Consider the following 25,665-nt stretch of genomic DNA (forward strand, 5'->3'; position numbering starts at 1 on the left):
AATAGCCCTTACACAGCCTGGTGGTGTGTTTGGGGTCATTGTCCTGTTGAAAAATAAATGATGGTCCAACTAAACGCAAACCAGATGAAATAGCATGCCGCTGCAAGATACTGTGGTAGCCATGCTGGTTCAGTATGCCTTCAATTTTGAATAAATCCCCAACAGTGTCACCAGCAAAGCACTCACACACCATCACACCTCCTCCTCCATGCTTCACGGCGGAAACCAGGCATGTAGAGTCCATCCGTTCACCTTTTCTGCATCGCACAAAAGACACGGTGGTTGGAACCAAAGATCTCAAATTTGGACTCATCAGACCAAAGCACAGATTTCCACTGGTCTAATGTCTCTTCTGCTTGTTGCCTGTCCTTAGCAGTGGTTTCCTAGCAGCTATTTTACCATGAAGGCCTGCTGCACAAAGTCTCCTCTTAACAGTTGTTGAAGAGATGTGTCTGCTGCTAGATCTCTGTGTGGCATTGACCTGGTCTCTAATCTGAGCTGCTGTTATCCTGCGATTTCTGAGGCTGGTGACTCGGATAAACTTATCCTCAGAAGCAGAGGTGACTCTTGGTCTTCCTTTCCTGGGGCGGTCCTCATGTGAGCCAGTTTCTTTGTAGCAGTTGATGGTTTTTGCAACTGCACTTTGGGACACTTTCAAAGTTTGCCCAATTTTTCGCACTGACTGACCTTCATTTCTTAAAGTAATGATGGCCACTCTTTTTTCTTTACTTAGCTGCTTTTTTCTTGCCACAATACAAATTCTAACAGTCTATTCAGTAGAACTATTAGCTGTGTATCCACCAGACTTCTGCACAACACAACTGATGGTCTCAACCCCATTTATAAGGCAAGAAATCCCACTTATTAAACCCGACAGGGCACACCTGTGTAGTGAAAACCATTTCCGGTGACTACCTCTTGAAGCTCATCAAGAGAATGCCAAGACTGTGCAAAGCAGTCAAAGCTAAAGGTGGCTACTTTGAAGAACCTAGAATCTAAGACATATTTTCAGTTGTTTCACTTTTTTGTTAAGTATATAATTCCACATGTGTTAATTCATAGTTTTGATGCCTTCAGTGTGAATGTACAATTTTCATAGTCATGAAAATACAGAAAAATCTTTAAATGAGAAGGTGTGTCCAAACTTTTGGTCTGTACTGTATTTTTTTGAGTAAAATGTTCATTGTTTTATTCTATAAACTACTGACAACATGTCTCCGAAAGTCAGAGCTAAAAATTTTGTATTTATTTGCAGCAAATGAGAAATCATCAAAATAATAAAAAAGAAACCGTGCTTTCAGACCTCAGATAATGCAAAGAAAGCAAGTTCTTATTCATTTAGAAACAACAATACTCATGCTTTAACTCAGGAAGAGTTCAAAAATCAATATTTGGTGGAATAACCATGATTTTTAATCACAACTTTCATCCGTCTTGGCATGCTTTCCTCCAGACTTTCACACTGCTTTTGGGTGACATTATTCCACTCCTGGCACAAAAAATTAAGCAGTTCTTCTTTGTTTGATGGCTTGTGACTATCCATCTTCCTCTTGATTACATTCCAGAGGTTTTCAATGGGGTTCTGGTCTGGAGATTGGGCTGGACATGATAGGGTCTTGATGTGGTGCTCCTTTATCTAAACATTGATTGACTTAGCTGTATGGCATTGGGCATTGTCCTGCTGGAAAAAACAGTCCTCAGAGTTGGGGAACATTGCCTGAGCAGAAGGAAACAAGTGTTTTTCAAGGATAACCTTGTATGCAGCTTGATTCATACGTCCTTCGCAAAGATTAACCTGCCCAATTCCAGCCTCGCTGAAGCATCCCCAGATCATCACCGATCCTCCACCAAATTTCACAGTGGGTGCAAGACACTGTGGCTTGTATGCCTTTTCAGGTCTCCGTCTAACCATTAGACGACCAGGTGTTGGGCAAAGCTGAAAATTAGACTCCTAAGCGAATATTACCTTACTCCAGTCCTCTATGGCCCAATCCTTATGGTATTTGGCAAACTTCAGCCTGGCTCTCCTTTGCTTCTCATTGATGAAAGGCTTTTTTCCAGCTTTACATGACTTGAGGCCTGCCTCTAGGAGACTGTTAAGAACTGTTCTTGCCACGCACTTCACCCCAGCTGCCATTTGCCATTCCTTTTGTAGGTCACTTGATGTCATCATGCGGTTGCTGAGTGACATTCGAATAAGATGACGGTCATCCCGGTCAGTGGAGAGTCGCTTTCGCCCTCTGCCGGTCTGTAGCTTTGTTGTCCCCAATATCTGCTGCTTGACTTCGTAATGGACTGCCGTCTTCAAAATGTTAGGGATGGAGGCAACATGTTGCTCACTGTATCCCCTGCTAGTAAAGCCAGAATATAGCCCTTCTTTTCCTCACTCAAGACTTTTCTTTTCAACTCCTTTGGCATGGTTAAAAGTTACTTTTTCATTCAAATTACTTTTGGGCTATTCCTAGAACTTGTTTTGCTATCCAGCTTGTCCTATTGCAAGAGGATTGTGAAGACCACAGCAGTGTTTTTTATACTTTCCCGCATTACAGAAGATTTGGTTCAGGTGATCACATAATCAGAAGCACATTAAGTAGAATGAGGTGTACTTTGGTTGGAATTCAACTGACACTGGAATGGAATGGCTGTCATACATGTAGAGATGGTAATGTTTAGAAAACTGTGCAGTGGTCTCTTAATTTTTGCCAGAGCTACAGTATGTATATGTATGTACATACATACATACATACACACACACGCACACGCACACACGTGGTCAAAATTGTTGGTACCCCTCGTTTAATGAAAGAAAGAAAAACCCACAATGGTCAAATAAATAACTTGAATCTGACAAAAGTAATAATAAATTAAAAATCTATGAAAATGAACAAATGAAAGTCACACATTGCTTTTCTGCTTCCACAGAATTTTAAAAAAAAATTAAACTCATGAAATAGGCCTGGACAGAAATGATGGTACCCTTAACTTAATATTTTGTTGAATTGCAATCACTGCAATCAAACGATTCCTGTAACTGTCAATGAGACTTCTGCACCTCTCGACAGGTATTTTGGCCCACTCCTCATGAGCAAACTGCTCCAGTTGTCTCGTGTTTGAAGGTTGCCTTTTCCAGACAGCATGTTTCAGCTCTTTTCAAAGATGCTCAATAGGATTTAGGTCAGGGCTCATAGAAGGCCACTTCAGAATAGTCCAATGTTTTCCTCTTAGCCATTCTTGGTTGTTTTTAGCTGTGTGTTTTGGGTCATTATCCTGTTGCAAGACCCATGACCTGCGACTGAGACCAAGCTTTCTGACACTGGGCAGCACATTTCTCTCTAAAATCCCTTGATAGTCTTGAGATTACATTAGTACCCTGCACAGATTCAAGACACCTTGCACAGATTCAAGACACCCTGTGCCAGATGCAGCAAAGCAGCCCCAGGATATAACAGAGCCCCCTCTATGTTTCACAGTAGGGACAGTGTTCTTTTCTTGATATGCTTCATTTTTCCGTCTGTGAACATAGAGCTGATGTGCCTTGCCGAAAACTTCCATTTTTGTCTCATCTGTCCATAGGATATTCTCTTAGAAGCTTTGTGGCTTGTCAACATGTAGTTTGGCAAATTCCAGATCTGGCTTTTTTATGATTTTTTTCAACAATGGCGTTCTTCTTGGTCGTCTCCCATGAAGTCCACTTTGGATCAAACAACGACGGATGGTGCGATCTGACACTGATGTTCCTTGAGCTTGAAGTTCACCTTAAATCTCTTTAGTAGTTTTCCTGGGCTCTTTTGTTACCATTCATATTATCCGTCTCTTTGATTTGTCATCAATTTTCTCTCCTGCAACCACGTCCAGGGAGGTTGGCTACAGTTCCATGGATCTTAAATTTACTGAATAATATGTGCAACTGTAACATAACATAGTAACATAGTTTTAAGGTTGAAGGAAGACTAAGTCCATCTAGTCCAACCCATAGCCTAACTTGTTGATCCAGAGGAAGGCAAAAAAAACCCATGTGGCAAACACTAAGCTCCACATTGGGGAAAAAAATTCCTTCCCGACTCCATACGACAATCAGACTAGTTCCCTGGATCAGCGCCCTATCAAGGAATCTAGTATATAACCTGTAATATTATACTTTTCAAGAAAGGCATCCATGCCCTTCTTAAATTTTAACAGTGAATCACTCATTACAACATCATGCGGCAGAGAGTTCCATAGTCTCACTGCTCTTACAGTAAAGAATCCGCGTCTGTGATTATGATTAAACCTTCTTTCCTCCAGACGTAGAAGATGCCCCCTTGTCCCAGTCTCAGGCCTCAGAGTAAAAAGATCAGTAGAAAGGTCTTTGTACTGTCCCCTCATATACTTGTACATAGTAATAAGATCACCCCTAAGCCTTCTTTTTTCCACAGTAAATAACCCCAAGTGTAATAACCTGTCTTGGTATTGCAGACCCCCCAGTCCTCTAATAACCTTGGTCGCTCTTCTCTGCACCCGCTCTAGTTCAGCTATGTCTTTCTTATACATCGGAGACCAGAACTGTGCACAGTATTCTAAGCGTGGTCGCACTAGTGACTTGTATAGAGGTAAAATTATGTTCTCCTCATGAGCATCTATGCCTCTTTTAATGCATCCCATTATTTTATTTGCCTTTGCAGCAGCAGCCTGACACTGGCCACTAAACGTGAGCTTGTCGTCCACCAATACACCCAGGTATTTTTCAGTGACAGTTTTGCCCAGTGTTTTACAATTAAGCATATAACTATACATTTTATTTCCTCTGCCCAAGTGCATTACCTTACATTTATCCTCATTAAAGCTCATTTGTCATTTATCGGCCCAAGCTTCTAGTTTACATAGATCTTCCTGTAATATAAAATTGTCCTCCTCTGTATTGATTACCCTGCAGAGTTTAGTGTCATCTGCAAATATTGAAATATTACTCTGTATGCCCCTTACAAGGTCATTAATAAATATGTTAAAAAGAAGCGGGCCCAATACTGACCCCTGTGGTACCCCACTGTTAACGGTGACCCAGTCTGAGTGTGTTCCATTAATAACCACCCTTTGTTTCCTATCACTGAGCCAATTCTTAACCCACATACATATATTTTCCCCTATCCCCATTGTTCTCATTTTATGTATCAACCTTTTGTGTGGAACCGTATCAAAAGCTTTTGAAAAGTCCATATACACAACATCCACTACATTTCCTCGGTCCAGTCCAGAACTTGCCTCCTCATAAAAACTGATCAGATTAGTTTGACAGGAACGGTCCCTCGTAAACCCATGTAGTCACAGAAACATCAAGCTGCTTGGAGATGGTCTTGTATACTTTAACTTTAACATGCTTGTCTATAATTTTCTTTCTAATCTCCTGAGACAACTCTTTCCTTTGCTTCCTCTGGTCCATACCATGTCACCAAACAGCACAGTGAGTATTTGTAGCCCTATATACAGGACCACTGACTGATTACAAGATTGTAGACACCTGTGATGCTAATTATGGACACAACTTGATTAAACATGTCCCTTTGGTCACATTATTTTCTGGGATACCATCATTTCTGTCCAAGCCTATTTCATGAGTTTAATTTTTTTTTTTAAATTCTGTGGAAGCAGAAAAGCAATGTCTGACTTTCAGTTGTTCATTTTCATAGATTTTTTATCTATTATTACTTTTGTCAGATCCAAGTTATTTCTGTGACCATTTGGGTTTTTCTTTCATTAAACGAGGGGTACCAACAATTAACAATTTTGACCATGTGTGTGTAATATATATATATATATATATATATATATTATAATATTATACATATACATACACACATATTATGTGACAAGGTCACTGGCAGAATACTGGAGGGGAGATACACCCTATCTCCTCTCCAAGACGTGGTTTAGGGGCTATAAAAAGCCAGCCTTTTTACTCAGGAGGTGGTCAGTGTCTGGTCAGTATCTGGAGCATGTGTTTGTTCCTCCTGAACCTGAACTGTGTGGGTTTTGCTAACCCGGAGTGGCCGGACCCCGGTGCAAGGACTTTGCTGGACTCTCTTCCTATTTTTGTTTGCCTAGGCCGGATGGGCTATGTTTACTTTTCATGACCTTTTTATTGGTTTATGCTGCACAATAAACCAACTGAAAATTTAAAGAGAAAGTGTTCCGTTTATACCTCAATGTGTAGTTAAGTGAGCCAATCTACCACAATGTATATAATAATGTGATTTATTAATGATTTTGTATGTCTATTTGTGAATTTGCATAAAACTGCCCTCCTTTGCTATGCAACATCAAGAAAACCAGTATCCAATAAAGAGTTTATTTTATCATTGTATTACAGGAACCAGAATGGTTTTCATCAGAATAGATACTTGCAGGCTTTGTAGTATGTATGTGGACCACTGCAGGTACTATGTATGTGTACAACAATGAACCACAACAGGTACTAAGGACATGTACCACTGCTGCAACTATGTCTATATACCACTTCTTGTACTATGCATATTCTACAGCTGGTACTTTGTATACGCTAAAGCTGGTACCATATATGCCATTTATATATTACAGTGATAAAAGGACAGATCAGATCCTTGCATGGGGGAAATTATGGTGTCAGGTTTACATAATGGTGCTCGTCATTTTACTGGAAATATAGTGCTGCATACAGTGCTGTTTGATTCAATAAAAATGACGAAATCTGCCGGTAGCTCCAGCGCAGGTGTGAATGCAGCCTAACTCCTTGCCTTACAGACTGTTACATTGCACCTGATAGTAGTTGTATGTCAATGTAGAAGCTGCAGAAAATGTTGGCACGTTCTAAATAATAAAAACAGCGCACTGAATCTGTATCTATGTGTGTGTCAGGTTCCTGTAAGGTGTCAGGATGTCGCTGTCCATTTCTCAGTGCAGGAGTGGGAGTACATAGAACGACACAAGGATCTGTACAAATACGTCATGATGGAGAGCCACCATATCCACACATCACTGGGTAAGTAGAGACTTTCATTGACTTTGATGGGCACAAAAATTACTTCTCACAATACTGAGAATTACAAAGTGTATACAATGTATTTTAAATCAACTTTTGTGTACTCTTACAGAAGGATCCATTATGGGAAAAGTACCACGTACATCGCTCTGTCCTGACCATTCCCAGAATTGTCCAGAGAGACTTCAAAATATCCCACAGGATCATCAGGTAGATGTAGTTGGAGTGTTTCTCTATCTTTTAAAAAATTGCAAGAAAACGGGATTTGATCACACCAAAATAACTTCTATTTACCTGTACGATTACTTGGCAGATGAGGGCGGTGTCAGTACAGGGGTAGCACTGCTGCAGCAAGGCATGTCCTCTGAAAGCCGGAGGAGTATCAGCTCCTGTTAGGGGGAAAATAGGAGAGCAGGGCAGTTCAGGCAGGTGCTGGTAGTGGGAGACTCAATTATTAGGGGAAAAGATAGGGCAATGTGTCACAAAGACAGGGATCGTCAAACAGTGTGCTGCCTACCTGGCGCTCGAGTCCGGCACATCGCTGATCGGGTTGACAGATTACTGGGAGGGGCTGGTGAGGACCCAGCGGTCATGGTGCACATTGGCACAAATGACAACGTTAGAGGTAGGTGGAAGGTCCTTTAAAGATGATTTCAGGGACTTAGGCTGCAAGCTGAAAGCAAGGACCTCCAAGGTGGTATTCTCTGAAATACTGCCTGTACCACGTGCCACGCTAGAGAGGCAACGGGAGATTAGGGAGATAAATAAGTGGCTCAAGAATTGGTGTAGGAAGGAGGGGTTTGGGTTCCTGGAGAACTGTGCCGACTTCTCAGTTAGCTACAGGTTCTACGCTAGGGCCGGGCTGCACCCCAATGGGGAGGGTGCCGCTGTGCTGGGGGAGAAAATGGCTAGAAGGTTGGAGGAGTGTTTAAACTAGGGATTGGGGGGAGGGTATTCATTTTATAGGTGGGGAAGATAGTGCAGATAGTGACCTGGGCACAAATAAAGAAATTGGGGGTGGGGTTAGAACAGTCAATATAGTAAGAAGGAATAGAGGTACAGAGAGATACATAAAATGCATGTACACTAATGCCAGAAGCCTCACCAACAAAATGAAGGAATTAGAATTAATTTTGTTGGAAAATAATTATGACATGGTGGGGATATCTGAGACATGCCAAGAGTGTGCAAAGCAGTCATCAAAGCGAAAGGTGGCTACTTTGAAGAACCTAGAATATAAGACATATTTTCAGTTGTTTCACACTTTTTTGTTAAGTATATAATTCCACATGTGTTAATTCATAGTTTTGATGTCTTCAGTGTGAATGTACACTTTTCATAGTCATGAAAATACAGAAAAATCTTTAAATGAGAAGGTGTTTTCAAACTTTTGGTCTGTACTGTATAATATTACAGGTTATATATACTAGATTCTTTAATAAGAATAGGGAACTAGTCTGATTGCCGTATGTGGAGTCAGAAAGGAATTTTTTTCCCCAATGTAGAGCTTAGTGTTTGCCACATGTTTTTTTTTTGCCTCCCTCAGGATCAACATGTTAGGCTATGGGTTGATCTAGATGGACTTAGTTTTTAACCACTTTACAGCCTGGGGCGTATTAGTACGCACCATGCTGTCACCCCTGTTCAGTGCGGGCTCCGGCGCAGAGCCCACCCTGAGCCGGGCATATGTCAGCTGATTCTTACAGCTGACATGTGCCAGCAACAGCCGCGGGAGGAATCGCGATCCACCTGCGGGTGTAATCACGATCCACCTGCGGCTGTCAACATGTTAAATGCCGCTGTCAATCTCTGACAGCGGCATTTAACATCGCCGCGCTGGAAGCTCGTCACTTACCCCGCCCATCGGTGACCCCGTCATGTGATCGCGGGTCACTGATAGGTGGGCATGACAACCCTGGGTCTGCAGCAGACCCCAGTGGTTGTCATCTGCTGATTGCTATGAGCGCCACCTAGTGGTCGGGGCTCATGGCACAGGAGCATTTCTGCTACATAGAGGTGATCTGCTCATCACCTCTATGTAGCAGAGGCGATCAGACAAGTGCTGCTTCTAGTCTCCTATGGAGACTATAAAAGCATGCAAAAAGTGAAAAAAAAAATGTTTTTAAAAATATTAAAAATTTTTTAAAAAATATAAAAGTTTAAATCACCCCCCTTTCGCCCCATTCAAAATAAAATAATAATAAAAAAACCCACATACACATATTTGGTATTGCCGCGTTCTGAATCGCTCAATCTATGAATATAAAAAAAGAATTAATCCGATCGGTAAACGGCGTAACGAGAAAAAAATTCTAAACGCCAGAATTACGTTTTTTGGTCGCCTCAACATTGCCATTAAATGCAATAACGGGCGATCAAAACATCGGATCTACCCCAAAATAATATCAATAAAAACTTCAGCTCGGCGCGCAAAAAATAAACTCTCACCCGGCCCCAGATCCCGAAAAATGGATCTTGGAAAATGGCGCCGAGAGCAAATTTTGGAATTTTTTTTCACCACTTAAATAAAAAAGAACCTGTACATGTTTGGTGTCTACGAACTCATAATGACCTGGAGAATAATGATGCCAGGTCAGTTTTAGCATTCAGTGAACTTAGTAAAAAAAATAAAAATAAAACATCTGTGATATTGCTCTTTTTTTGCAATTTCACCGCACTTGGAATTTTTTTCGCTTTTTCCCGTACACGATATGGTAAAACCACTAATGTTGTTCAAAAGTACAACTCATCCTGCAAAAAGTAAGCTTTCACACTGCCATATTGACAAAAAAATAAAAACGCTATGGCTCTGGGAACAAGGGGAGCAAAAAACGAAAATGCAAAAACGGAAAATCCCAGGGTCCTTAAGGGGTTAAGGTTGAAGGAAGACTATGTTACTATGTTACTTGTAAGCTTTGGTGGTGCTGCTTTAGTGGTCCAGCTGGTCATGTTAAGTTGTCCTGCAGTGATGAAGTTACCGCTGCAACCACTCATAGGCCTCAGTGAGTATTGTGTCATACTTTGCATATGACCGCTGAATCTAGTAATTTTTAGTCGGAATTTCATTGCATTACGAGACCACTAGAGATCCCTATTAGGAGACCACTAGTGCTGGAATAACAGGGAATTTACCAGGAGAGTAATTTTGGTATTTTATTACATTCTATATAGGGCTGTGGAGTCGGAGTCGTGGAGTCTGTGTCCATTTTGGGGGAGTCGGTATAAAATGGACCGACTCAGACTCCTAAAATATATAATAAATTGGTGCAGGATGTGCTGTAAATGTTTTCATAAGAATTTATGAAATGACCTATAAATGTCTGTTCTGTTCATGATCTCAGGATCTTGACTTTTAGGTGAGATGAATCTGTGCTACACTTTATGTACACGCTCAGCAATGAGGCAGTGCCTTGGAGTCGGAAGTCAGGGAAATTGCGGTTTGGCTTACCAACTCCACAGCCCTGTCAGACCATTTTTAAAGGAAATATGTAAGAAGAAAATATGTAAATCAAGTTTGTATGTTAAACATATTTTTTTAAGAACCTCCTAAATTTTTTGTCATTGAGCCTCAAAATTGACACCGTGTGTCCTGGAGAGATGAATTGTTAGCATTAGCTTCATCATCATAATTACAATTAAAGGATACACCTATATATAAATAATCATGTTCAGAAAATAGAATTAAAAATAATCTACAATCGGAAAACAAAACTGAAGAGAAAAAAGTGTGTCCTGATTTAGTTCTACTTAAAACCTCACCAGATTTCTGCCACCTAATCTGACAGCAGCATAATGTAGGAGCGGCTTGCTGCATAATCCCACCCCTAGCACAGATTGGCAGCTTTCTTCCAATGCATGGTGTACACAGGAAGCTACCAATCAGTGGTGTGGGCGGGTTTTTTACAGAGCTCAGCATTCAGAGAAATGATAGATCTGCAGCAGATAAAACTTTTTATCAAAACGGCAACAAACAGCCTAACTAGTGATACATTGCTTGAATCAGGGTCTCTGCTTTTACATTGTGCTGCCATCAGATGGGGCAGCATAAAACTGGCAGCTAATTCCCTTTTAAGCATTTGTTTTTGTCTTTTGTATGTGGTGACTTAGGTTGAAAGTCGGATTGGCATTAATGTTGAAGTTACCCCAGAAGAAGAAGAGATGTTTGGGAGAGTGGACATTCCTATAAATATCAGCACAAGTGAGTTGTCATAAAATACTACTTTATGTGGGGCTTTCATTTAAGGACAGCTTAACTGGGGATAAACAATTTATTTTTTTAGAAGCAAAAATCATGGCAGTCACTGCATCGGAAGCTGGACAATCCCCATGGTCAGGCCATCATTGTTTTAGTGCAATTTTCATTGTGGAAAGAAACGTGGAGAGAGCTTAACGATTTGCCCCCAGTTTGCTGGAAATCCCACCTACTGTCTGCAAAAGACTTAGAAAACACAGCAAGCACTAGCAGTATTAGATTACAAGCCAAACGTATGCCAGAACCCTTTTTGACACATCACATTGGGATGACAACCTTTGTATGGCCATTTGACGTGTTAACAATTTTTTTTTTTTTTTTTTGCATCACTGCGTTCTGACAGCCGGAACTCTAAGAATTCGCCATAATTGTGGCCTTATAAATGCTTATTTTTTAACAGGACAAGTTATTTTTATAGTTCAGAAATTGAAAAAAAAAATCTAACTTTTGGTGGGGAGTGAAAAAATAAAGCAATTATCAATTATTTTTATGGTTTCATTTTAAGCATTAACTTTAATATATAAACGACATATTAGTTTTATTCTTCAGCTTGATTACATCAATACCACTTTCGTATAGTATGTTGCATGTTCAATTTGCATAACAAAAACCCCTTTTAAAAAAAAAAAAAAAAAAAAAAAATGATGATTTTGTTATGATTAAGCATTTTTGTATTTAGAAGAAAGGGTTTTGGTTTCCTCCCACACTCCTAAGACATACGGATAGGGAATTTACATTGTGAGCCTCAATGTGGACAGTAATGATGGTGTCTGAAGCTTTGCAGAATATGATGGGTCTATATAAGTAAGGATAATAGATCAAAAGGCTTTGGGGTTTTTTAGATAATTATTTGCATCAGTTGGATCAGTGATTGCTATAACAAAATATTTTGGCGCATTATGTCATTAAGCCCCTGGCTGACATGGAAATCCATTGTCAACCAGGTCTCTCCTTCTATCTAACAGCTTAAATGCTGCAGTTATTTTTGACCACAGCATCTAAGAGCTTAAATAGTTAGAATTGGAGTCTGGGATTTCACTGAATAAAATGCAAGTTATACAGATTATTTTCCAACAAACTTACATACAGTATTTTTCGGACTACAATATGCACCGGACCATAAGACGCACCTAGGTTTTAAAGGAAGAAAATAGAAAAAAGGGTCTGCTGCTGACACTGGTATTGGGGTAATGTCCCCCAGTTCTGTTAATATCCTCCTTTCTGGTATGTATGGCCCCTCCTTCCTGGTATACGTGGCTCTCATCCCCATCCTGGTATACGTGGCCCTCATCCCCATCCTGGTATACGTGGCCCTCATCCCCATCCTGGTATACGTGGCCCTCATCCCCATCCTGGTATATGTCATTAACATATTGCCTGTTGGCAAATAGAACCCCCAACTAAAGCTCTATAAAACTTAACTTTTAATAATTAAATCCTTATTATAGTAGTAATTTATATTAAAATTCCAATATAGGCGCAGGTAGTGAGGACTATCAGGATTATTCAATTGGCATAACTGTGTATCCAATAGCCATCCTATCTATTTCCATTATCATATGCTTGTGGCCGCGGACCACTTTTTGCACTATTCCCTACCTGTCCTATTGTAAACTAAAATTATAGCCTCCCCAACATGTTTCGCCTAACCGGCGTCTTCAGGGGATAGAGGCTAAATGACACCCAAAATGGCCGCCAGGTAGCTTTTATCACCTCTGTTTGGGCTCTAAGCCAATGTGTATTGTTGTAGCCATGTGCCAATAGAATAGACTCCCCTATTTCCAATCATGAAGATCATATCATTATAATGTTACCTACCATTTAAATGATTGGAGGATAAAGCTGTCATTCAGGCTAGAAGGAACCACATTGGTGGAGATTAAAGCGATATATCAGCATTCTCATAATAGCCTGAATGCCTCAGTTTCAGGAACCAATCTGCATTAACTTACCTACATCCAATCCACAAGTGGAAGGTAGTGTTAAACGATTGCTGCACTTGCGTGATCAGCTGACTCAAAATAGGAGGGATTCATGTCATGGCTGTCACATGCTCCAATCGAAACACGCCACATAAGCAAGGTCCTTTTCTTGATACGTATCATTTACTACGTCTGCACAATTTGTCCAAATCAATAGAGGAGATGCATAACAGGACCTTTGCTTACTCCAATCAGATTAGGCCACATAGGCAAGGTCCTTTTCTTTATGCACATCAGTTATGAAGTCTGCACCATTGGTCCAAATAAATAGAAGGCATATATAGCAGCACATTTGCTTACTCCAATCAGATTATGCCACATAGGCAAAGTTATTTCCCTTAGCATATTCATTTCTGCGGTTACTAAGGTAACAAAAAAAAATATATATATATATATATATATATATATATATATATACATATATATATATATATAAAGGTCCTGACACATGGTTTCCAATTTATTTATTTTTTTTAAAACACGTGGTACTACGTAGCAGAGGTCTTTTTCATATTTCTTTCTATAATTGCACAGGTTACTAGGATCATTAAAGATCATGCATATCAGGACCTTTACATGTTCTAGCCACGTGGTACCACGTAGGCAACGTCCTGTTATATCATTCCTTTTACACAATGTGCATGTCTATTTACTTGATTTATTTACGCTCTAATTTAATTTCTTGGAGTAATTAGACTTCACTGCGCATACAACAGAGATTTCTTATTGTCAATATATCACAGATAGCTATAAGGGGATAAACACTTCCATTTATATCAATATTCCATTCCACTATGGTTAACAAACCTATAAATAATTATTGTTTAACCTATATAGTGATAATAGTAATGATATCCTATTCATTATTGATCATAATTAAGAGTAAAATATGACTGCAAAAAAGGTAACTAGATTTTTGGGTATATGGGCTGTAGCGTCGGCGTCCCTGCCCTCTGCTAGGCAGGGACGCTGTTCCCCTCACCTCTCCGCTCCGAGCCCGGCGTCCTCCTCCCGCTCTGCTGGCAGCGCGCGCTCCTTCCCGGCCACGGTGCTTAGGGCACGCGCGCGCTCCCCCCCTCTTAAAGGGGCCGCGCGCGCCGTCCTAAGGAGTCCCCGGCCAATGGCCGGAGGACTTCACCATATATAAGGCACCTCCTCCAAAATGGAGCTGCCCGAGCAATGTTGTTGCACTGTTCACTACTCTGCTTCAGCCCTCAGGTCCCGTTTCCAGTTACCTGCCAGTTTCCTGCCAGATTGCTGTCTGATTCCTGCCTGTTATCCGCTTACCTGCTTGCTAGCCTGAGGTCCGACGGTCTGCCTTCCGACACCTGTCAGTCTGTCTATGGACCAGCTTGCCTGCTCACCTGGGAGCGCCCACCTGTTACCCGCCTGCTAGCCTACCTGGAGGTTCCGCCGTCACGTGCTGTGACCACCTGCCAGTCCAGAGACTCTTGCCCGCTCACCGGGGAGCGCTCATCTGCTACCTGTCTGCTAGCCTACCTGGAGGCTCCGCCGTCACGTGCTGTGACCACCTGCCAGTCCAGAGACTCTTGCCCGCTCACCTGGGAGCGCCCATCTGCTACCTGTCTGCTAGCCTACCTGGAGTCCATCCTGAGTCACCTGCGCAATGTCAATTCTCGACTGGACACTCTGACTGCTCCACCAGCAACCACCGCTAGTGTCTTGACTCGCAACCCGGCAGCTCCGCTGCCCACCAATACCATGGTATCCTGCTCCGGACCCCGGCTTTCTGCACCTCCTCGCTTCGGAGGCGACTCCGCTCTGGCTCGGGGCTTCATAAACCAGTGCACCCTGCACTTTGAACTCCTGTCCCACCAGTTTAACTCCGACCGGGCCAAAGTAGCCTTCATCATGTCCCATCTCACGGGGGAGGCACTGGCTTGGCTAAATCCTCTATGGGAGAGAGGAGACCCCCTGGTGTCCGACTTGCCTGCCTTTCTCACGGCTTTCCGGAAAGTCTTCGACGAACCCGGACGGAAGACCTCATCCGCATCGTCTCTGCTACGCCTCCGTCAGGGAAGTCTCACCGTGGGCCAATATGCCATACGGTTCCGTACCCTTGCCTCGGAGCTGGCCTGGGATAACGACGCTCTGGTGTCTGTCTTCTGGGAGGGTCTGTCCGGCCGTATTAAAGATGAACTCGCCGGTCGGGACATTCCTACCACTCTCGATGACTTAATAACTCTTGCCACCCGGATTGACCTACGGTTCCAGGAACGTGCCAAAGAGGTCACCCGTGAGAGGAGGTTTCCACGTCTAGCTCCTACGTTCCAGAAACCCGTCACTCCCTCCGTTTCTCCCCAGGTACACTCTCCAAGATGGTCAAAACCCGTCAGGACTTACGCCGTGCCGAGGGGAGCTGCTTCTACTGTGGCAGCAAGGAGCACCGGATCCGTACCTGCCCGGAGAGGTAGGGAAATGCCTGTGTCTAGGTTCGCTCAGAGAGTTGACCTAGACAAGAATAAATCCTCTCCATCTCTGCTGCTGTCAGTCTCAATTATCTGCGGGGAGAACCGTTTTTTCGAACTAGCCCAACTTGACTCTGGAGCAGCCGGGAATCTTATTTCACAGTCCCTGGTAGAAAAACACCGCATTCCCACCAAACCTCTGGCTGTACCCTTATCTGTCGCTGCCGTGGATGGGGGCCTCTTACCACGTCCCATCCAACTCATCAACGAATCCATTACTCTGCAGGTGGGAATGCTGCATTCTGAGAGCATCTCTTTTCATGTTCTGCCTGGACTCTCTCACGCCCTCTTACTAGGCCTACCTTGGCTCCAGAGACATGCACCCGTGCTTGACTGGAAGACTGGAGAAGTCCTTCGTTGGGGACAGGACTGCCATAAGACTTGTTTGGTTCCCGTTCATCCCGTCCGTCCTTCTCCTACCCCAACTAATCTACCTGGACTTCCGATTCCTTATTGGTCATTTGCTGATGTCTTTAATAAAAAGGAGGCAGAGACATTACCCCCTCATAGACCATACGACTGTCCTATCGACCTGTTACCCGGTACTACGCCTCCCCGTGGGCGTATTTACCCATTGTCCGCTGCTGAGACCCGGTCGATGTCCGAATATATTGAGGAGAATCTGGCCCGGGGATTCATCCGGAAATCTACCTCCCCGGCGGGAGCAGGCTTCTTTTTCGTTAAAAAGAAGGACGGCTCTCTCCGTCCCTGTATAGACTATAGAGGCCTTAACCAGATCACGGTGAAGAATAAGTACCCCCTTCCGCTCATTCCGGAGTTATTTGATCGTCTGAGGGGGGCTAGAATCTTCACCAAACTGGACCTCCGTGGGGCGTACAACCTGGTCCGTATCCGTCAGGGGGATGAATGGAAGACTGCATTCAACACCCGGGACGGCCACTATGAATATCTGGTAATGCCCTTTGGTCTCTGTAATGCTCCTGCCGTCTTTCAAGAGTTGGTCAATGACATCTTCCGGGACCTTCTCTACTCCTGCGTAGTGGTGTACCTGGACGACATCTTGGTCTTCTCTCCGGATCTCCAGACTCACCGGAGGGATGTTCGTCAGGTCCTGCTCAGGCTCAGGCAGAATCACCTCTTCGCTAAATATGAGAAGTGCCTCTTTGAGCAGACCTCGCTTCCGTTTTTGGGCTACATTATTTCTCAGACCGGCCTCCGAATGGATCCAGAGAAACTGTCTGCCATCGAGAAATGGCCTCGACCGGAGGGGTTGAAGGCTATTCAGCGGTTCCTGGGCTTCGCCAACTACTACCGCCTCTTCATACCGCACTTCTCTTCCCGGACTGCCCCAATTTCCACGCTCACCCGTAAGGGCACTAATCCCAGAGAGTGGCCGCCCGAAGCAGAGGAGGCCTTTCTTTCCTTAAAACAGGCCTTCTCTTCTGCCCCGGTGCTGCATCGCCCGGACGGCAACAAGCAGTTCTTCCTGGAAGTTGACGCCTCCTCCTCTGGAGCCGGAGCGGTACTTACCCAAAAATCGTCTTCCGGGAGAATGGTAACTTGTGGCTTCTTCTCCAAACTCTTCTCCTCTTCTGAGCGCAACTATTCCATAGGAGACCGAGAGTTATTGGCCATCAAGCTGGCATTGGAGGAGTGGCGTTACCTACTCGAGGGGGCTCTTCACCCGGTAATAATCTACACTGACCACAAGAACTTGGCTTACCTCCAGCATGCCCAGAGACTTAACCTGCGCCAAGCCCAGTGGTCCTTGTTTTTTGCTCGCTTTGATTTTGTTCTTCATTTTCGCCTGGCTGACAAAAACATCAAAGCAGACGCCTTGTCCCGATCCTTTCTGGTGTCCGATCTCGAGGAAGAACCCAAACATATCATCGATCCCGCCAGAGTAATGCAAGTGGCTCCCGTGAGTCTAAATCGTCTCCCTCCCGGTAAGACGTTCGTTTCAGTACCTGATCGGGAGAAGATCCTACACTGGGGCCATTCGTCTAAACTAGCTGGCCACGCCGGTCAGAAAAAGACCCTCCAGCTTATTACCCGGCACTACTGGTGGCCTACCCTGCACAAGGACGTAATAGACTTTGTTTCTGCCTGTGTGTCCTGCGCCCGCAACAAAGTCCCGAGACACCTGCCAGCCGGTCGCCTCCTTCCGCTTCCTGTGCCTGCTGCCCCCTGGCAGCATATTGCTATGGACTTCATAACTGATCTCCCCGTCTCTGCCGGTTGTACGGTCATTTGGGTGGTCGCTGACCGCTTTTCCAGGAAGGCTCACTTTATTCCCCTGCCAGGCCACCCGTCTGCACCCGAGCTGGCTAAAGACTTTATCCGCCACATCTTCCGTCTTCATGGCCTGCCCCTCCACATCGTGTCGGATCGTGGGGTACAGTTCACCTCACGTTTCTGGAGAGCCACTTGTAAATTGCTAGACGTCACTCTGGACTTCTCCTCCGCTTACCACCCACAGTCTAATGGTCAAGTGGAGCGGATCAATCAGATCCTGACCAGTTACCTCCGGCACTTCGTTAATGCCCACCATTCTGACTGGGTGGATCTCCTGCCATGGGCCGAATTCTCTTACAACAATCACGAGAGCGAATCTTCCTCCAAATCCCCGTTTTTTGTAGTCTTCGGTCAGCATCCTCGGATCCCATTTCCCGTCTCCACCTCGGTGGATAATCCGGCTGCGGAATCTCTTGTTAACAAATTTTCCTCCTTGTGGGAGAGTACCCGGTCCGCACTCCTTCAGTCGTCCGAGCGTATGAAAAGACATGCTGACAAAAAACGTCTGGATTCTCCTCAATTCCGTCCAGGGGATAAGGTCTGGCTCTCGTCCAAGTATGTCCGGCTCAAGATTCCTTCCTATAAGTTAGGGCCTCGGTTCATCGGTCCTCTGGAGGTCATCAGTCAGATCAACCCGGTGGCCTATAAATTGAAACTCCCGGCCAACTTGCGGATCCCTAACTCCTTCCATGTATCTCTCCTCAAACCCGTGGTACTTAACTCTTTTTCCAAGTCTACAGGTACGCCTCCTGCTTCGGTTTCCACTGAAAACGAGTTTGAGGTAGAGAACATTCTGGCCACAAAAAGGGTAAGAGGAAAGACCTTTTTTCTAGTAGATTGGAAGGGGTTTGGTCCTGAAGAGAGAACGTGGGAGCCCCGGGAGAACATCCATGCCCCTCTCATCCTTGCTAAATTTCTGTCTGGCCTAAAAAAGGGGGGGCCTAAAGGGGGGGGTACTGTAGCGTCGGCGTCCCTGCCCTCTGCTAGTCAGGGACGCTGTTCCCCTCACCTCTCCGCTCCGAGCCCGGCGTCCTCCTCCCGCTCTGCTGGCAGCGCGCGCTCCTTCCCGGCCACGGTGCTTAGGGCGCGCGCGCGCTCCCCCCCTCTTAAAGGGGCCGCGCGCGCCGTCCTAAGGAGTCCCCGGCCAATGGCCGGAGGACTTCACCATATATAAGGCACCTCCTCCAAAATGGAGGTGCCCGAGCAATGTTGTTGCACTGTTCACTACTCTGCTTCAGCCCTCAGGTCCCGTTTCCAGTTACCTGCCAGTTTCCTGCCAGATTGCTGTCTGATTCCTGCCTGTTATCCGCTTACCTGCTTGCTAGCCTGAGGTCCGACGGTCTGCCTTCCGACACCTGTCAGTCTGTCTATGGACCAGCTTGCCCGCTCACCTGGGAGCGCCCACCTGCTACCCGCCTGCTAGCCTACCTGGAGGTTCCGCCGTCACGTGCTGTGACCACCTGCCAGTCCAGAGACTCTTGCCCGCTCACCGGGGAGCGCTCATCTGCTACCTGTCTGCTAGCCTACCTGGAGGCTCCTCCGTCACGTGCTGTGACCACCTGCCAGTCCAGAGACTCTTGCCCACTCACCTGGGAGCGCTCATCTGCTACCTGTCTGCTAGCCTACCTGAAGGCTCCGCCGTCACGTGCTGTGACCACCTGCCAGTCCAGAGACTCTTGCCCGCTCACCTGGGAGCGCTCATCTGCTACCTACCTGTTAGCCTACCTGGAGGCTCCGCCGTCACATGCTGTGACCACCTGCTTATCCAGAGACTCTCGCCTGCTCACCTGGGAGCACACATCTGCCATCTGCCTGCTAGCCTACCTGGAGGCTCAGCCGTCACAGGTCGTACCTACCCTTTACCCAGAGACTGTCCCGGTCACTTGCCGTGACCTCCTGCCCGTTCACCCAGAGACTGTCCCGGTCACTTGCCGTGACCTCCTGCCCGTTCACCCAGAGACTGCCCCGGTCACTTGCTGTGACCTCCTGCCCGTTTACCCAGAGACTATCCCGGTCACCTGCTGTGACTACCTGCCTGTCTTCCCTGGTCGCCACCCGCTTCCTTACAAGGACCGCCCCCTTGTATAAGTTGCTCAGAGGTTCCGCCTCCCAGACCCGTTGCATGGGCGTTTCAATCAGGGTGCATTAAAATTACTATACCATAATAACAATAGTCAATAGAGTATTTTGTTTTATATTATATTTGCAGGCTTCACATTGATAAATTATAAGAAGGATGTATAGGTAAATCCCTCATTTAAACCCCCCTCCCCGAGAGCGTTCAGTCTGAAAATCCATTTAGCTTCTTCTTGCTGTAAAATTCTATCAAGATTGCCTTTTCTGGGCCCCAACTTCATCTGTCTAATTCCAATAAATTGTAATTTTAATGGATTCTCAGAGTGAACTATTCTCATGTGGCGAGAGAGGGGGGTATCCAGATTAGTGTTTATACTGCTCAGATGTTTAGAAATACGTCTCCTAAATTCTTGTATTGTTTTCCCTACGTATATCATAGGGCAAGAGCAACATGCTATATATATAATCCCTTTGGTCTTACAATTTATATTATCCCTAATTTTATATATCCTCTGATCAAATGGATTACTGAACTCACTAGTATTTGGTAAGTATCTGCAAAAACTGCATGTACCACAAGGCTTAGACTCCTGTAGTGTTGATATTCCTAAGGGGATCTTCTTTGTTCTGGAAATGACTATGAGTGAGATATTCTCCCAAGTTTTTACCTCGTGGGCTTTCTATATATATCTGTAAGGAGGTTACCTTCTCTGTCTATAGAAATAGTCAAATCCAAAAAATTGATCCTGTTCAACCCTACCTCATAGGTGAAAAGCATTCCAATCTTATTTTTGTTCAGGATGGCTACAAAATCTTCAAATATTTTGATGTCTCCTTCCCACAGAATCAATACATCGTCTATGTATCTCCCCCAAAATAAAATGTGACTAGTGAAAAAACTCAAATCTTCATTAAAAACTAAGGTGTCCTCCCACCACCCTAGAAAAAGATTTGCAAAACTTGGTGCACATGATGTACCCATGGCGGTGCCCCTTATCTGTTGATAGAAGGCACCGTCAAAGGTAAAAAAGTTATGTGTTAAAGTAAATAATAAAAGTGACAGCAAAAAATCATTATGTGCTTTAAAGTGCTTCGATTTAGTGGATAAAAAGTAAGATACAGCTGTGACACCTAATTCATGAGAAATATTACTGTATAAAGCCTCTACATCGAGGCTGGTTAGTATTGTTTGTGCTGAGACTGTGACATTGCGTAGTTTTGAAACCATATCCTTAGTGTCTTTAACGTAGGAGGGGAGGGAGTGCACAAAGGGGGAGAGCATCTGATCAATGTATTGACTTATTCCTTCTGTGAGGCAGTTATTACCTGAGACTATAGGTCTCCCTGGTATCGGTCTTATGCATCTTGGGTAATGCATAAAAGGTAGCCATTGTAGGGGTAGGGTTGAACAGAACCTTATATTCATCCTCAGTAATATAATCAGCGTCAAGGGCTTCCTTCAAAATTGATTGTAACTCTTGAGTAAATTTAACAGTGGGATCCCTGAGTAACCGCTTATAAGTATCTTTGTCGTTAAGTAGATCTAGAACCATCTTCTTATAATCCACTACGTCCGTAACAACAATGTTGTTCCCCTTGTCAGAGGGTTTAATAACAACATTGTTATATGTTTGCAATTCTTTAATTGCCTTTTCCTCCTCTGGACTCAAATTCTTATCCTTAGCAGGTCTCTTTTTAGATAGCTTTTTTAGTTCTATCTGTGCCATATTAACAAAGGCATCAATGTTATGATATTGAGAGAAACTAGGAGTATTTTTACCTTTAGGTTTCAAGGAGGAAAAGGGGGGTGCAATAGATATTTGGCCAGTTTCATTATCATTTTCCATTGTCTCCAATGTTAAAATTGCTTCACTTTCATTTCTCTGATTCTTCCGAGGATCTCGATTTTTTTATTATATGGTATTTGTGGAGTGCAAGCTTTCTAGCGAAAAGATTCAAGTCTTTTGTCCACATAAACACATCAAATTTTGGTCTGGGCGCGAAAGATAGGCCCTTCTGAAGGAGCCGAATATGATTATGGCTTAATACACATGAGGAGACATTGAAAATTTGAAGGTTGTTTTCATGATCTCTCGTTAGACTGGCCGATTCACCCCTAAAAAAGAAATCGAAGCGCCTGCCTGTGATGTTGTAAAGACATTTTGTGGACCCAGTGCCAATTGATTCATATTGGACTGGCCTTGTGGACGCAGTGGTGCAACACTTATATTGTTCATTACGGGAGTCTGTATTTGGGGTGCATTTACATTGCCAAACATTGCTGGAATTGTTGGCTGTAAAAATTCTGTTCTTGTGACCGGTGGTGGGATGGAGGAAGATAAGGAGGATGCTGACGATGATATATTGGACATATCTTTTTCTGAGTACGCATTTTGGCTCCTGTGAGTCCCCCATGATTTAGGGAAGGAATCCTTTCGTTGTCTATAGTTCCTCCTAAAGCCACTCTTACGTTTAGTTCCTCCAATAGACACTTGTCTATCCACTGAGCTATCAGATCCTGAGAGGTCTGTTTCAGCGTGTTCAGTTATTTTTGGTCTATTAGACCTCTGGTTTGTACCTCTGGGATTATATATTTGTCCTGTTTCAAAGTCTCCAAGATCTCTAATATATTTTCGATGTTTACGCTCTTTGATTTCACTTTTCAAATTTTCAATACTTTTTTGTAGATCACTTTCTAATCTGGCAAAGTCTGGTTGTGTCGCAAATTGCTGTGCTTCCAGGATCTCTTTCTCCAATTGCTCATTAATTTTGATCAATTGCTGCCTTTCGTAATCAAGTATGTAGCTCATTAATCTCAAAGAACTTTCTGTCAGTATATTTTCCCAGCCCTTAATAAATTGAGAATCTTCTCTATGGGCATTAGGGGTCAATGAAATCCTAAGACCTCTGTACACTATACGTTTCTGTAAGTATGTTTCTAAGCTCGCTATTTCCCACCACACTCGTACTTGTTGTTTCAGAGTTCTAGTTATGTTCTTAAATTATAGAGAAAATGTCACTCGATTTAAAGAGAGATTCAGTCGTAGAAAAGACCCGAGACGCTTCTAATTTCCAATTTTCTATATCTGATTTATGTGAAAGGAAGCCTGCCATATTAAGGAACAATTATATAGAGTTGACCATTGACTCCATATATAATTAAACTAGCCAACACTGTTCAGCCTGAGACAGCGTAGAGGCAATTTAACTCATTAACATATTGCCTGTTGGCAAATAGAACCCCCAACTAAAGCTCTATAAAACTTAACTTTTAATAATTAAATCCTTATTATAATAGTAATTTATATTAAAATTCCAATATAGGCGCAGATAGTGAGGACTATCAGGATTATTCAATTGGCATAACTGTGTATCCAATAGCCATCCTATCTATTTCCATTATCATATGCTTGTGGCCGCGGACCACTTTTTGCACTATTCCCTACCTGTCCTATTGTAAACTAAAATTATAGCCTCCCCGACATGTTTCACCTAACCTAATTATTTATAGGTTTGTTAACCATAGTGGAATGGAATATTGATATAAATGGAAGTGTTTATCCCCTTATAGCTATCTGTGATATATTGACAATAAGAAATCTCTGTTGTATGCGCAGTGAAGTCTAATTACTCCAAGAAATTAAATTAGAGCGTAAATAAATCAAGTAAATAGACATGCACATTGTGTAAAAGGAATGATATAACAGGACGTTGCCTACGTGGTACCACGTGACTAGAACATGTAAAGGTCCTGATATGCATGATCTTTAATGATCCTAGTAACCTGTGCAATTATAGAAAGAAATATGAAAAAGACCTCTGCTACGTAGTACCACGTGTTTTAAAAAAAATAAATAAATTGGAAACCATGTGTCAGGACCTTTATATATATATATGTATATATATATATATATATATATATATATTTTGTTACCTTAGTAACCGCAGAAATGAATATGCTAAGGGAAATAACTTTGCCTATGTGGCATAATCTGATTGGAGTAAGCAAATGTGCTGCTATATATGCCTTCTATTGATTTGGACCAATGGTGCAGACTTCATAACTGATGTGCATAAAGAAAAGGACCTTGCCTATGTGGCCTAATCTGATTGGAGTAAGCAAAGGTCCTGTTATGCATCTCCTCTATTGATTTGGACAAATTGTGCAGACGTAGTAAATGATACGTATCAAGTAAAGGACCTTGCTTATGTGGCGTGTTTCGATTGGAGCATGTGACGGCCATGACATGAATCCCTCCTATTTTGAGTCAGCTGATCACGCAAGTGCAGCAATCGTTTAACACTACCTTCCACTTGTGGATTGGATGTAGGTAAGTTAATGCAGATTGGTTCCTGAAACTGAGGCATTCAGGCTATTATGAGAATGCTGATATATCGCTTTAATCTCCACCAATGTGGTTCCTTCTAGCCTGAATGACAGCTTTATCCTCCAATCATTTAAATGGTAGGTAACATTATAATGATATGATCTTCATGATTGGAAATAGGGGAGTCTATTCTATTGGCACATGGCTACAACAATACACATTGGCTTAGAGCCCAAACAGAGGTGATAAAAGCTACCTGGCGGCCATTTTGGGTGTCATTTAGCCTCTATCCCCTGAAGACGCCGGTTAGGCGAAACATGTCGGGGAGGCTATAATTTTAGTTTACAATAGGACAGGTAGGGAATAGTGCAAAAAGTGGTCTGCGGCCACAAGCATATGATAATGGAAATAGATAGGATGGCTATTGGATACACAGTTATGCCAATTGAATAATCCTGATAGTCCTCACTACCTGCGCCTATATTGGAATTTTAATATAAATTACTACTATAATAAGGATTTAATTATTAAAAGTTTAAGTTTTATAGAGCTTTAGTTGGGGGTTCTATTTGCCAACAGGCAATATGTTAATGAGTTAAATTGCCCCTACGCTGTCTCTGGCTGAACAGTGTTGGCTATCCTGGTATATGTGGCACCCCTTGATACTGGTATGCATGGCACCCATTTATCCTGGAATGCCTGGCACCCCTTGAGCCCAAATCCTAGTATGCATGGCACCCCTTGAGCCCGCATCCTGGTATGCATGGCACCCCTTGATCCTCCATCCTGGTATGCATGGCACTCCTTGAACCTGGCATGCATGGCACCCCTTGATCCTGGCATGCATGGCACCACTTGATCCTGGTATGCATGGCACCCCTTGATCCTGGAATGCTTGGCACCCCTTGATCCTGGTATGCTTGGCACCCCTTGATCCCCCATCCTTTTATACATGGCACCCCTTGATTCTCCCATCCTACTATGCATGGCACCCCTTAATCCCCGATCCTGGTATGTATGGCACCCCTTGAGCCCCCATCCTGGTATGTATGGCACCCCTTGATTCCCCCATCCTGATATGCATGGCACCCCTTTGATTCCCCCATCCTCATATGCATGGCACCCCTTGATTCCCCCATCCTGGCATTCATGGCACCCCTTGATCCTGGTATGCATGGCACCCCCTGATGCCGATCACATTGCCCACAAAAAAATAAACAACCACACGCACCTCCTCTCTCCTCCAGCATTGTGTCCCGCTCTGCTGCCGACACTCTCACTGTGTGAGCCA

At 43.6% G+C, this 25,665-nt stretch overlaps 1 protein-coding gene across 5 annotated transcripts in view; it reads left to right on the plus strand.

Annotated features, from left to right (window-relative positions):
- Window positions 1-25,665, plus strand: part of LOC141273824 (uncharacterized) — a 189,009-nt gene that overhangs the window by 55,014 nt on the left and 108,330 nt on the right. For all 5 annotated transcript variants that reach the window (XM_073686210.1, XM_073686208.1, XM_073686207.1 and 2 more), the window contains 3 exons: window positions 6,868-6,991; window positions 7,104-7,201; window positions 11,099-11,189. In XM_073686210.1, coding sequence (XP_073542311.1) covers window positions 6,868-6,991; window positions 7,104-7,201; window positions 11,099-11,189 — 313 coding nt within the window. The remainder of the gene's footprint in view (window positions 1-6,867; window positions 6,992-7,103; window positions 7,202-11,098; window positions 11,190-25,665) is intronic.

This window comes from Phyllobates terribilis, unplaced genomic scaffold (assembly GCF_046119375.1).
Source record: "Phyllobates terribilis strain yellow unplaced genomic scaffold, ASM4611937v1 Scaffold_5__5_contigs__length_657084704, whole genome shotgun sequence".
Taxonomy (NCBI): Eukaryota; Metazoa; Chordata; class Amphibia; order Anura; family Dendrobatidae; genus Phyllobates; species Phyllobates terribilis.